This window comes from Mchenga conophoros, linkage group LG4 (genome assembly GCF_057382185.1).
Source record: "Mchenga conophoros isolate Kocher_MC1m ecotype Shallow Benthic linkage group LG4, M_conophoros_male_GT1.1, whole genome shotgun sequence".
In the NCBI taxonomy this organism is placed as follows: Eukaryota; Metazoa; Chordata; class Actinopteri; order Cichliformes; family Cichlidae; genus Mchenga; species Mchenga conophoros.
In genome coordinates this window covers 19,885,997-19,900,691 of record NC_140529.1, presented here as the reverse complement: position 1 = coordinate 19,900,691, position 14,695 = coordinate 19,885,997, and the positions used below count along the sequence as shown (strand labels likewise).

Below are 14,695 nucleotides of genomic sequence, written 5' to 3'. Positions count from 1 at the left end.
TAGAGAGAGAGCGAGAGAGAGAGAGAGAGAGACGCGAGCTCGGGCAGGACAGGAGGGCGCACGGGACATCAGCACACCGGCCGGGTCAAGGAGCTGCAAAGATGGAGATCCGACCAGACAGGTTTAAGGCGGTCGCGGGCAAAACTTTGGGGAAAATTCACAGGTACACTGATATTTCAAATGTTCTCAACTCACCCCGGATTTGTGCGCGTTTTTACGCCTTTTTTCTTGCAACACATATCAGTGCTGTTGGTGGCGGTGCTGTTGGTGCATCCGTCATCTCGCTCTCCTCCAAGCAGTAATTTTTAACACTTAAAAAGTTGGTTCTTTTTTTATTTTAATTGTAGAGGAATGTGTTGGGTTTAACCCTTCACAAAAAATAGCGACAGAAGTCCGCGTTTGCGCAGTAGGGAGTTTTGATTGTCACAAGTGAGAGGAGAAGTGTTTTATAATGGATGAAATCCATAATATTTTGAATAATTTGGTTTATTAGGAGGAAAAAACATGACACACTGTCGTCGCTGTAACAGAAGCCCATAACGGGTACTCCATAGTGTTACAGAAGTTATCAGTGAGAGAAAAAGAGTGTTTGTTCTTTCTTTCTTTGTGGTTTGATGCTTTATTGCATTTATGCTTTTTTTTATTGTTTGCGCTTTTGTTCGATGTTGTGAGGCTCAAAGTGGTGTTGGAGAGAAGAAGAAAGTCTGGTTACATAATGTTTCCGTGCGTTATTGGCACGACCAGGCTGAATGAAAGCGCTGGCCAGATAAAACCGGAAAGTTTAAATCTTTAGTTTCCCGGTATAAATTACATTTCTTGCGCTCCAAATTGTTTTTGCCGTATGTTTTTTTTTCTCTTTTAAATAATGTGACTTAAAAAATGATTTGCAGTTTTTTGTTTGTTTGATCGTCTTAAAGCGAAAGAAGGATTTCATTTTAATTGTTATGAAAACGTGTTTTGGATTATACTAAATGAATGAAATGAATAGAAACGACTGAAATACGGTGTGAATTTCTAAAGTTTTTTAATATTTCAGGCTGAGTTTTGAGTGACAGGCATATAAACTGTTATTTTAATAATCACCTGCGTGATAAAACACACAAAACCTTGTGGACACGTTTCCTTGAAACTGTGTTTTTCCACATCTATTTTTTTCCTACCTGACAATACAAACCAAATGATTATTGGTTGTTGCCATCAATTAAGAAAATTATATGTAGGTTAATTGAGACTGAAAATAATTGTTAGTTGCACCAATAAATAAGAAAGGTCGATATAAAAAAGACAACTATGTCACTGCTGCAGCCTGTATGGTACATAGTTTATGTCTTTGGAGGTGCATGCAGGTACTTATTTTAAAAAAAGAAAAGAAAGCTTCATAATCCTCTCTGATTATGAACATTTCAAAGTGCTGCATATGTGTAAATAAAGTACACATGAGTGTGAAAGTTGCTACACAGATTGATGTACTGATAATATTTCAGTTTAAAAATAAATAAATAAAAAAAAGGCAGATTAAAGACAATCATAGAACCTCATGCAATAACCATTGCTTTAAGCTTTGGCTCTCCCAGGATTTGAGGTAGCAACCAAACGTATAAATCCTGTCCTGAAATAGCCTGTTTTTGCAGTCCAGCTGTCGAGCCATGCAAATCCCTAAACTCTCCCCTCCCACTCATTCCATCCCATGCAAGCCATGTCACTTCCTCCAGCCACTGCCTCCTCCTCCTTCTTCCTCATCCTCCATCCATTGAGACACCAGCAGCTTTCAGCCTACTGGGGTCTCTTAAATCAACACACACATGCCTGTCTCGTTTCTCTCTTACTGTTCCACACATGCGCATCATCACCACAGCTGATTCCATGAGAGATGTGATGTGTTGGATTGGATTCAGGTTGACTTTAGTGGGCGTTTCCTCAGCTTAGCGTGACCTCGTGGTTTTATGCGGTTGCATGTGTCAAGTGCAGCCAAAGAATAAGAGAGCAGTGTGTTATGGTTTTGTGTATGCATGTGTGTATATAAAGCTGTATATGTGTGAATGCGTGGTGAAACTTGGGCATCCCTGCACTGTGTAAGCAGACGAGTGTGTCTGCGTGCAATCTCACCACCTCACAGACAAAACCGTGATCCCTCCTGATGAAAGCAGCCAGGAGTTCATCTATTATTTAAACATTTTCTCCATCAGAATGCATCTCCTGTTTCTATATTAAACTCCACTAGGTAAGCACAAACTTCAGCGCTGTAAGGTCACTCCACATCTCTGCTTACATTATTTGCTCTTTTATAACGTTTCCAGATGGATCCCCCAAATCTGGCTATTCTCACAGCTCTGCATAAAATATAATCACACAACTGCTTCTTGGTTTTAATTTGGGTTGTGTGCAAAAGTTACTAATAGTACCCCAAAGACGCTATCATAAAAATGCCTCGCTTCGATTTATTAAAAGACTTTTAAATGCATCTGCAGGATTGCTTGGCTACACAATGAGAGGCTGTGCTATACTACATGTGAGGCAATACAGAATATGACAGGTAATCCATTTTTAATCCATCTTACTTGCAGTGGAGTGCATTTTTCAGCTACTACAGTTCAGTGTCATTGCAGAAGTGCTCTGAATAAAATTTTCAAATAACGGTGAAGCGAAAAAATAATTATTTGATATGTTTGCTTGTGGTGAAGCACAGGGAGGAAAGCATGCCATCATTTAATCCCAGCATTTAGCATTAGTTTTTGTATCATATGTAGGATGTCTTTGTCATGGATTTCCTGTTAGTCTTGATAAAGCTATGTCTAAGGAAAAAAGCAGGTTCAAGCTTGAACACAAAAGGCAAAATCTTACAAGACACCAAGTCCACATTTGAGACACTTCTGTGTTTCCTATTCTTATCTTTTATCCGTTCATCTGTCTCTGTTGTTTTGTGTGGAACATGGGCACAGGTTTGTGAAACAGTCTTCACAGATGACCAGAGATTCATCTACAATAGCTGTGCCACTTTGGAGAGTCAGCTGCAACGACTCAGCATGCCTGGTTTTTGGCAGCGATGCTGTCCATGCTGTCGATTTCAGCATTTAGTGTCTGCTTCACTTGTTCAGTTTGTGAGGAAATATTTTAATGTAAGCTAACACGTGGTTCGATTATCATATTACGACCCCGTGCAGCTCATTGTTGAAGTGTTGTTCTCTGGTGAATGTAGCGAGAAGTGTTGTGTGTGTGGAGACATACTGTGTGAGTATTTAGATAATACGTCTATGAAGGTCACACGTGTAACTGTTAAACGTGTGTGTCTGTGTGTGTGTGTGTCAGCAGGAGAGAGAGAGAAAAAGTGGTGTGACAGGATGGGGAGGAGGGTGTCTCCCTGGGTGACACAGTCCCACCGAGACCCAATCTGTTCACTTCAGGGAGAGCGAGAGGCTCTCAAAGGATGGGAGAGGAGGGGGACAACAACAAAATCACTATTAAAACTACAAAGTGCTCGGAGAAAAAGTAAAAATCTAATCTTTAAGCTACTTTGCGTGCTCCAAAATGCTGAAATGAGACAAAAAAAAGAAGAAAAAGAAAAGGAATAAAATCAAGAATCAATTTAAGCTCACAAATATGGAGAAATAATCACCAGGGTGTCTGGTGTTATATAATATTTTTACTCCCTCGCTGTCTCACTCTCAGTCTCGATCATCCTCATATGAGAGGATTACACCGAATACTCTGTGAATTGGTGATTTTAATACAGAGTCTAATAAAGGCCCCGAGTCACCTGAGAGTCACTGTGATTTTATCAAAGCTGACAGAATATTACAGAATCAAAGTGTGCTTACAAACACTCACAGTTTAGCAACAACTGTTTTATTTTTTTATTGTTTTAAGGAGTTTCATATAACATACTTTTAATATATAATCAAATTTGTGTAACACCTTACACCAGTTAAACTCAAGAGGTATTGAAGTCTTCACGCTGGGGTTAAACAGGTTTTAGGACTTTGCTTCTTTTGTCTAGGTGAAAATCATGAGCTCTGTTTGAAGCGTGTGCCTCCACTGAGCCTGCTACTATTGTAATTATGATATTTCAGAGAGCCCCAGGTCGCAGGACTCCTGCCTGCTCATGCTCGCTTGCTCATTAATTGTTGACAGCTGAGACCAATCAGCTCCATCAGATGAGTGGAAGCAAGCAGTATTGTGAACCTGTGTCTCTTCTTCAACACAGAGCTGGTAAATTTTACCAGTCAGCATGTTAAGAAGTAAGAAGTTTGTGTATAAGAATCTTTTAAGTCTTTGCTTCTAAGCTGGAAATTCCCTTGCTTCAGCTTTGTACACGAACACAGGGGGTGAGGCTGCCTTTTAGTGGAAAGCATCTGTAATTAACGACCATTTTTTGCTGTGGGGTAGCCTCGTTAGCTCTTAGCATATGGGCAGGTGTCAAGCTGCAATCTGTCTTGAGGTTTAATGAGGATTCTCCTGCAGCCTTCACCAACTATGAGGGAGGAGCTCCACGCGGGGGGACAAGTCAGCACATTTGTTTAGCAGCAGGAGCGTGAACAACTGATTCAACAAATTTATGTGCACGACTTTGCTTCTGTCGTGCGTCGCCCTTTTCAATGCTTCCAGGATTTGGTTGCAGTTTTTTAATTTCTTGTATTTGATCCACTGGGAAACACATTGCAAATCACGTCCTTAGGTCAGGACACTTTGTGTGAAAGGTCAGCAATGAACACATGATGGTCCCATTTCCAAGTCAGTCAGATGGGCCATTCTATAAAAATGTAGACCATTAACTAACAGGTGAGGCACAACCTGAAATTTTGCAGCTTGACGCAAAAGCTGAAAAAGGCTTTCTGAGTTACAGAAGGACTAAAAAACATGACCAGCATGAACTCAACAGCGTGCCGTGATAGAGGGAGAAACGTGCTGAATCGTGCCCAGCAGAGTCAGTCTGTCCATCCATATTCATTTCCGGAAGTAAATCATTTTTGTAATCCTAATCTTAGTGTAGTGACAGATTAAGAGGGAGGGAGGGAGATGGGATGCAGCCTCTCTAATCTCTCACAAATTCCAAAAATGTTGCTTTCCATTGTGTTTTCTGTTATCTACTGAAGAGTAGAATATTTCTTTATGTAGGCAGTTTTAATTATACTCGTAATTGCACTGACCTGTCTTCTTGTCTTGCGTTTTAGTTTGTTTTTGACAGATTGCATGGATGCATATCGAGATTATACAGAGTGTGCTGTGTGCAAAAGGGGGAGGGAGTGGAATTCACACGCATAACTAAAATAAATATAATGACAGCGGTGGATGACAGACGGACAAATGGTGGCAGATTGTGGTGTAAAAGCTGGAGTAAATAATTTATCTAAAAAAAAAAAAAGGTCAATAATTAATCAGCATCAGAGGCTGACTTGTCTCGACTTTGCACACTTGCTTTCTAACCTTGTTTAAGCCCCGACCTCCAATGAAACGCTATCTTTAAAACACAACCATCGTCACCTCGCCAGCCTGACCCCCGTGTTGATTGTGCTTTTTTCTGTGCACGATTCTCCAGCTCACTGGCTAACTGGATCACCTCAATGGAAAGTGGATGGCGGACACATGATTCGCTCTGCTGCGAACTCAAATTTAACAGACAGTGAACACTGATATATACATTCACTGAAAAAATGGTGACACTTTTGTCTAATGTATATCTGTAGGTGTTGTTTACTTAAATCTGATGGAAGTGTGTGTGTTTTTGTTGTGAGTATGAAGGTTGTAATACACAGATGGCTGCTCTCTGACTTCTCTGTATGACTTCTGTTGAGGGGATGCTCGACATGTTGTTTTACAAAAATGGTCACACAAACTGAACAATAGCCTGGAAAACAAGCAGATCACCTCACATGGGCTAAAACCATGGGATTTTAAGCGGTTAAAAAACAAGCAAACACATTTTAGACACTTGCACCCCTGTCTTTGCAGCTCGGTAAAGTGTAACTCCTTAAAAGCTGATTTCCTACAAAAGTTCCTTTTGTAGTTTTAAACATAATGCTAATTTGTTAAGCAGATTCGGCTGAATGATGTCATAAAAAATGAAGGCATTTAGTGGTGAGGACACTATCAGAGTGAGAGGACCAGTAGGTTCCTTGGATCCTGAAGCAGAGACGACGCGGCTGTCGTAGCTCCTCGGCTTGTGACAGCTGCTTCCACACACTGGGACGTGCTGAGTCAGGCGTGACCCCGGTGTGGAGCATGATGTCAGCCTGGAGGAGTGCGTTTGTAGGAGGAAAAAGAGAGAGAGAGTGCAAAATCTTTGCAGTTTAAAACATGCATGAAGAAAAGATGCAAACTCTTTGTCACAGGCTCAAAATAATCTGGTAACTGCCGGTGATGTCAGCATGGAAGCTGGAGACTGAACCTTTCATAGCTCCTTTCTAAAGGAAGCTCACACTTTTGTGTTCCTGCTTTTTTTTTTTGCAGTTTTACTTTGATTTGTTAGATCAGATCATCTGTGAGGCTAGGCATAAAGATCACCGAGGCATCAATTTCATTGCAGCACATTATAATACACAGAATTTTGTCTTTTGCACCATTTTGTTCACTTTTACCCCAAAAGCCTAACACATATTCTGCTGTCTCCCATCAGGCTGATTGAGAAACGGCAGCCAAATGGAGAAACTATTGAGCTGTCGGCGGAGGGTCGTCCTGAGCTGGTGGAGGAGAAGGAGCTGCCTGTGGTGGACTGCACCTGCTTCGGCCTGCCCCGGCGGTACATCATCGCCATCCTGTCTGGCCTGGGCTTCTGCATCTCCTTTGGCATCAGGTGCAACCTAGGTGTGGCCATTGTAAGCATGGTCAATGATCATACTGTCTACAAAGGCAACAAGGAAGTACTTGTGGTGAGTAGCAGAAGAGAAATTAAAACTTCTGTGCCTTTATTGACCTACTTTATGAATTTGATATTAAGCCACATCTGCAATAATTGTGTTGGAACACAGGTAACATGCAGTATTTTCACAGTACCAATGAAAGTTACTGTCTTAAGTCTTTTTCTGTGGGATCACTTTAAATCTTCATTGGACTATATCTAATGGTTTATATTAATCACAGTATGCAGTGTGTTGTATTGAGGCTATCCCTTTTACAATGTAGTTGGTTGGAGAAGAATAAAATTTTGTAATTATGTAACTTTTTAAATGACTTGATAAGTCATAATAAGTAGTGTCATGTATTAGAGTATTAGACTAAAGCTGAAAAGTTCTATTAAGGCGTTTTGATGTTGGCATCATCTTAACTGCTGATAAACAAACTTTACTTTGTGTAGTGATATCAAATTTTCTAAAGTCCTGCAGTCTAGGCCAGCTCTGTGCCAGCTTGCCTTGGCTGTGGTTCAGGAGTTAAAACAGTTCATCCACCAATCGAAATGTTGTTAGTCGATTCCCCAGCTACTCAGGTCTGCACGTCGAAGTATCCTTGAGCAAGATACTGAACCATTGGTTCTATTTAATGTATTTATCAGGGACATCCAACTCGTGGGCTTTGTGGTTGGGGATGATGAACCAGAGTTGCCCTTGACCTTAAGTTTTCAAGGTAATCTCCTCTGTTGTGAAGTGAGCTAAAGTCATATAATTTTTTTCTTCTCTCCAGGCTGCACAGTTCACCTGGGATCCAGAGACAGTGGGGATGATTCACGGCTCCTTCTTCTGGGGCTACATCGTCACACAAATCCCGGGTGGCTTTATATGTCAAAAATTTGCAGCAAACAGGTTAATATCTCCACATTTATGGTGTCAGATCTGGTTGAATTTGCATACATGCTAGGTGTGGAAAAAAGAATAATTTGAATCAGAACAGTAAGAGGCAAAGCAGCTGAACCAGCATTCATAGAAAATGCCAGTATTGGGATGTATTGGGATTTTTTCATGTTCTGATGCCAGTGTTACTGTCCTTTGTGTTTTTAAGAGTTTTCGGCTTTGCCATCGTGGCCACATCGACGCTCAACATGCTGATTCCATCTGCCGCTCGCTGCCATTACAGCTGCGTCATACTTGTCAGGATATGCCAGGGCCTTGTAGAGGTAAATATGAGTTTTTGTCCACATCTGGACTCTGTGTAGGACTATTCCCACATGCACAGGTGTTTCCCTGACCGTATTCTATCCTTTAGGGCGTATCATACCCAGCCTGTCATGGGATCTGGGCCAAGTGGGCACCTCCTCTTGAGCGAAGTCGATTAGCCACGACAGCTTTTTGTGGTAATGTCAGCTTCCTGTCACCTCACAGATCAGTATCTACAATGTCTGCACAGGTTCTGTGGGTTTGAAGACACGTTTGTGATGAAACTGCTAGAAGTTCATCTAACGTTTAAGAGTTTAAAAAGACTATGATGGATCTAAAACATGTTGAGTGCAAGAAAGAAAGATATAAACAGGGTTTGTGCCTTCTTTGTGTGTGTGTTGTCTTAACAGGATCCTATGCTGGGGCAGTGGTGGCCATGCCTTTAGCTGGGATACTGGTGCAATACACTGGGTGGCCTTCTGTATTTTATGTCTATGGTTAGTACAAATATGTGTTATGTTACTTTTATTACTATCTTTCTCACCAAGACTGCTCATGCAAATTTCCCTAAATATCCACTATTTGATTCTCTTTAAATTTCCACAACTCCTTTAAATTCTCGTTCTCTCTTAAATGTTCTCTTTGTCTCCTATGTCTGTGTCTTTCTTTCTCTCTCTCCCTCTCCCAGGCAGCTTTGGGATATTCTGGTATTTGTTTTGGATTCTGGTGTCATACCAGAGTCCTGCAGCCCATCCCACCATCTCACCAGAGGAGAGGAAATACATTGAAGATGCGATCGGAGAGTCTGCATCATTTCTCAATCCCCTTCAAGTATGTGTATTTAGACCCATGCACTTGGCTGAGTCTGCAGTTCTTAATTGGTGGAGTTGGTGCATATCATTAATATCTTATTACTTTTTGTGGTAGAAATTTAAAACCCCGTGGAAACACTTCTTCACCTCCATGCCAGTCTATGCCATTATTGTGGCCAACTTCTGCAGGAGCTGGACCTTCTACCTGCTGCTCATCAGCCAGCCGGCCTACTTTGAAGAAGTCTTTGGCTTTGAGATCAGCAAGGTGAGTTAGCATGGCATCCAAGCTGTAGGGTCAAAGCAAGTAAAACTGTAATTTTCCCACTTGGTCAGGACAAATTTGAACATCTCATCATCCTCCCTTCATTTTCCCCCCAAAAACACTATTTTTGCCTTTTTCACGCACATGTACACACTGTCTGCCTCTCCTATACATGACTTTCAGGTGGGCATAGTGTCAGCTTTGCCCCATCTGGTGATGACAATCATCGTGCCTATTGGGGGCCAGTTGGCTGACTACTTGAGAACCCACAACCTGATGTCCACCACCAACGTCAGGAAGCTCATGAACTGTGGAGGTGAGGCTATCAAACATAAGAGCATGGCTTATGGTTTATGAGCAGAAACTAAATAACTCTATACAGCTCTGGTGAACCGTCTTAGTTGGCCAACAGAGCCTATTAAATGGGTATGAGGGTACCATAATTCTCTGACTCTGCAATTGTCATCTGACACTCCTCCCAGAGCACCAAGGTCTACGAACCAACTGCTCTTAAATATCTTTAGACCGTGGCTCAGAAAACTGACAAATTATTATTTCACTAAAACTTCATCCTATTATCAGCTGGAAATTATAATAGCATTTCATTTTTGCTGCAGAAATGGCTGCAAAAAGTTAAACAATTCTTTCAGTACTTTCTGACACATCACAGTGATTAAAGCTAAATTAGAAGCATTGCAAAAATAAATAAATAAATGTGTAAAGATGAACTTATTAATGATGCTGTAGTTCTCCTAAAATTAAACATATGAAACTATGCTGTCAGTTGTGGGGCATTTAGCAGCTTGCAGTTAGAATATTTAAAGTGCAGTAGCTGCCAGCATTAGAAGCAAATTAATATTTCAGCACAACTTAAAGGTCAAATCAGCGTGTGCATAAACACGTGTACAGCTTCAAACACTGAAAATTACGGCATATTGGCACTGCCTTGACTGTAACAACAGGGTTTGTTATTAGTGTTCGTAATTCCTTTGTGTTGATGTGGATTTCTTTGGAATTTCCACAGGTTTTGGGATGGAAGCCACCCTCCTGCTGGTGGTGGGCTTCTCTCACACAAAGGGTATTGCCATCTCCTTCTTGGTCCTGGCGGTGGGATTCAGTGGATTTGCTATCTCAGGTAATCTATGTTCTAAACATGTAAGGTGAAAACCTGACTTGTCGTGTTACTGTTGCTACATGAAGGTGATAGTAAGGTTTAATGAGAGACAATGGAATTTTAAGTATTGCTTTAAATGTGAGCAGGACACCGGTAAATCAAGTGTTTTGGATAGTTATAAGTGAGGAAGAGACTGGAAAGAGAACAGGGCAGACACATTGCAAAGGACCAAGGGTCAGAATCGAGCCCAGGCCTCGTGGGGTGTGTTAACCTGCTCAACTACTGAGCTAAACTGGTTCCCGTTAAAGTTTTAACTTAAAAGTATGAAAATGACACATTTTCTAGATTCTGTTGACATGTGTTGCCCTACTTACATTTTCCCAAATGTTTCCAACAATATTTAAAAACAAAGAAATCTGCACAATGGTTTATTTAATTTTGTTGTGTGTCATCTCCCCTTTACTCATCCCAGCCATTGTTTTATAGTCACAGCACCTGGGAACTTTGCAGTCATAGTCAACCACGAGCTCCTCTGTATAACAAAGTATACAGAGTGAAATTTGGGGCCATCTGTTTGATAGATGAAGCTTGGCTAAAATTGTGTCATGCAACAGGACAATGAACAGAAAATCTGCAACAGAATGGCTGAAAAATAAAGAAAGAAATGATCTTGAATGGTTCAGTCAAAGTCCACGCTTCAACCTGAAAGCATTGCTGTGGTGAGACATTAGGAGAGGTGTGTATCAGAATCAGAATCAGAATACTTTATTGATCCCTGGGGGAAATTATTTAAAATTATTTATTTATGTTTATTTCATGTTATTGCTTTTGAAGGTTTTCACAGTATTATAAAATCCTGTTAAAAATGTTCCAATTTACATGACTGTAAATGAATTTGCCATATTAGTTAGCTAGGTTAAGTTTGTTTAATGGTAATTTACCAATCAAAATTAATGAGTTTTGACAGTTTGATTACAATAAAGCTACATAATGAGAATAAAACTTGACATTGATAGGACTTTAAAATATGACCTAATTTGCAAACATGAGTCTGTCAGTCAGCTGTAGTGTTTTCATTGGCAGCATAGACTGTATATCAAAGATGGACATGGCATCCCCAGTTGGTTTGTGGATGACAAGCTGTGCCCGCTACTACCTGGAAATGGCTTTATATTTCACACACAGACAGATCATTATCTTATTAAACTGTTTGAAGTGAACGTCGTTAAGACGAAAATGTGTTTTTAAAAAATGATATCATTTTTTCTATCCCCTAAGTGTAAAAATCATTCTCTGTTTTTGCTCTTTCACTCAGGGTTTAATGTCAATCACTTGGATATCGCGCCTCGATATGCCAGCATACTGATGGGCATTTCGAACGGAGTGGGAACGTTATCTGGAATGGTGTGTCCTCTCATAGTTGGTGCCATGACCAAACACAAGGTGACTCATTCACGTGTATCAACAAAGCTGAGCATAAAGCTCAAGATGTTTAATGAGTAAAGACACACCAGGGAGACTTGTTCTTGCTCTTTCTTGTGCTAAAATACCTTTTGAATCATTTCAGACGCGTGAGGAGTGGCAGTACGTCTTCCTTATAGCCTCACTTGTTCATTATGGAGGAGTGGTTTTCTATGGTAGGACTTTGGCTCTACAGTGTTTTGTAACGCATCTCTAAAATATCGCAGTTTCATTGCTGATCTGTTTTCTTCTTCACTAGGACTCTTTGCATCAGGAGAAAAGCAGCCTTGGGCAGACATAGAGGACACAAGTGAGGAGAAGTGCGGTATAATCGACGAGGATGAACTGGCCAATGAAACAGAAGAGATGTACCGTGGAGGGGGGCAGTACGGAGCCATAAGCCAATCGGGGGCTGGTTTCAACGGTGGAGGAGGAGGAGGAGGAGCAGGGTCAGGATGGGTGACAGACTGGGATAAGTCTGAGGAGTATGTGCAGCCGCCCGGATATAACTCCTACATGTACGGGGGAGAAGTAGAGAAGGAGCTCACATAGAAGACTGACGTGACACAAGTTTTAAAAAATAATAATAACAAGATAAAAAAAATGAAAGAGGAAGGGTGTTTCTGGAGAACGACTGCAAGAGAGTCACTGAACAGACCTGCTGTGTGCTTCTTAAAATTTATAGCAGCACATATCAAAAGAGTGGATCAGATTCATTCCACTGTAGGTGTGTGTGTTTGTGTGTGTGTGAGAGAGAGAGAGAGAGACAGTGTGCGTGTGCAAGCATGTGCATGCAGAGTGCTAAATTTACACAAAAAAACTGATTTCATCTTCATCAGAACTCATCTTACATCCTGATGCTGATGCTCATTGTGATTGGTCAGGAGTTCTGTATCCGCAACTAGGAGATCCTGTGTGTGTGTGTGTGTGTGTGTGTGTGTGTGTGTGTGTGTGTGTGTGTGTGTGTGTGTGTGTGTGTGTGAGAGAGAGAGAGAGAGACAGAAAGAGCGAGAGAGTTGTGGGCCTGTATAGCAACTTGCTGAAGCCACTGGGATTGTGTTGTTTTTAATTTTTTATGTGTGAGTCATGCATTTACTTTTATTTTGCTGGGAAAGCACCTTCAGAGCCTCAGTTTTAAAAACCTCACACTTCTATTCAATGCAGAATTCATCACCAAATCCAAGCTCTCAAAGCTCCCAGATAAACTAAACAGACGCCACCAGCCACGACGCCACTGAGTTTAACTTTCAAACTTCCTAATCAAAGTGAAAAGAAAAAAGGTGCTTAGGTGTTGTAAAGTCGTACGTAGATGAGTGTAAAGCTGTAAAACTTCCCTTCACCTGTGTGCTTGACTTTGCCGCCTACAGTTTCTCACTGCATCTCATGTCCAGCCACGCTTACAGGTCACAGTCGCCAGTAATCATCTGACAATTCCCACTTTCTATTCAGTGTGTATAGTCTCCCTCAGCTTGGTACATATTTATAACACTCCCAGGCCTCCCAGCACTTTCTGTTTATGCCTTTTCTTGTTTCTCTGGCAGCCTCTCCCTCCATTTTTCCTCCTTGTCTTATCTTTCTCTCAACATCAGTCGTGTTTGTGCGGGTAAATCCAAGCTTTTCAGATCGACTGTGTGTGTCTGTGTGTGTGTGACAGCAAGTGTGCTGTTGTGTTGGGTGCAGGTGCTGAAAAGTTGTGCAGTGAGCATATTTAATGGACACAGTGGTGCAGTACTGTGCCAGCCCTCATATTTTCCCTTTTACACACAAACACACACAGGGGGGCTAATTTCATGCGAGTGCACAGTGAATCGTGCAGACAGAGTTTGATAGGCGAACATTATTAGAGAATGTGTGAAGTTCAGCTTCACTTATATCTTGTAAGAGTAGAGAACCTCAGCTTCCTGCCTGTCAAGCGCACTGGCAGCTGGGAAATGGAGTACAGTCACATACGGGCGAGGTAATCTGTAGTAGTACTGGACTTGTGTACACACAGACACACACACACACCACTCCTGCATCTGTTCGTGCTGACAGACAGTACATCTGTTGGTGGTACTCAGTGGGTCATGTTTGCGAGATAAAACTGCAGTGCTGGACTGTTTAAAAAGGACGTGTTTGATTCACTTGGGGGTTTAGTTTTTAAATGTGTTGCTGTGTCGAATAATTACAAGAAAAAAAGTGCAAAAGGTCAGTTGCCATTTTTTGAGTGAAAAGTCTTAAAGACGTGAATGATGATAACTGTGAACAAGTTCATTTTGTGCGTGTTGTATCAGTGTATCTTTGATCTGCTTTTTTCTTCTTTGTCTCAGTTTATGGCTGCTCCAATGTTTTCCTTCCCATCCTCAATGAAATGTGTGGTTATCTGGTGGGATTTGGTGTAAAAAAAAATAAATTAAAAAGACAAGAAAAGATCTGTATTTAAAAATGCAAATATATGGAAAATATTTTATGTAAAAAAGTGTACATGTGAGATAACCTTGTGTATAATAAAATTCAAGCAATTTAAGATGATGTCACTATTTCAGTGCAATTGTGTCATCGGGATTTTATCACCTAAAACATGATGACGCATTAAAATGGTGTTGGTTTTCAGATTGTCGGTGCTTTGTCTTTCACTCTCTCTCTTTCTCTCGGAACAGATGGATGCAGGATTATCGCTGTGATTTTAGGCAAAGATTAGATAGGACAGCAGATGCACTCAGTGGGAGAGTGAGGGGGAAACATGGACGTCACAGACAAGGGAAGTGAGCATGATGGATCAGGCAGGGCCTGTCCACGCCTGTTTGTATGTGCGGTGCCGCTTCCTCTAAAGCGCTTGTAAATAAAAAATAAAAAAAATTAACGATTCGCCGCAATAACGTATTTATTTTTGCTCTATTGAAAGAATTGAGTTCTGCATTTTTTATTGTTACAATTATAAAATCATTCTGTTTCCAACGGAGCTGAAATAATCTCCCCAAGCGATTTTCATCGTCATCTTTTAATAATTTAAAATCCACTCAGTCAGCGCCTTTATTAACGGTTC

General features: G+C 41.0%; 1 protein-coding gene across 1 annotated transcript; it reads left to right on the top strand.

Annotated features, from left to right (window-relative positions):
- Window positions 1-13: 13 nt before the first annotated feature.
- Window positions 14-14,262, top strand: slc17a7a (solute carrier family 17 member 7a). Its single transcript, XM_085270882.1, has 13 exons — window positions 14-163; window positions 6,611-6,863; window positions 7,612-7,730; window positions 7,927-8,041; window positions 8,131-8,218; window positions 8,432-8,518; window positions 8,710-8,852; window positions 8,949-9,098; window positions 9,279-9,411; window positions 10,120-10,230; window positions 11,525-11,652; window positions 11,777-11,846; window positions 11,930-14,262. Exons 1-13 carry the CDS (start codon window positions 102-104, stop codon window positions 12,220-12,222), a joined length of 1,752 nt encoding a protein of 583 aa, XP_085127008.1. The 5' UTR covers window positions 14-101; the 3' UTR covers window positions 12,223-14,262.
- Window positions 14,263-14,695: the final 433 nt, after the last annotated feature.

Bases quoted from the DNA above. Each gene is read 5' to 3' on its own strand.
- slc17a7a (XM_085270882.1), top strand. From the start codon at position 102: ATGGAGATCCGACCAGACAGGTTTAAGGCGGTCGCGGGCAAAACTTTG. The intron at 6,864-7,611 runs GTGAGTAGCAGA...TCTTCTCTCCAG, and splicing joins GCAACAAGGAAGTACTTGTG to GCTGCACAGTTCACCTGGGA. The intron at 9,412-10,119 runs GTGAGGCTATCA...GAATTTCCACAG, and splicing joins GAAGCTCATGAACTGTGGAG to GTTTTGGGATGGAAGCCACC.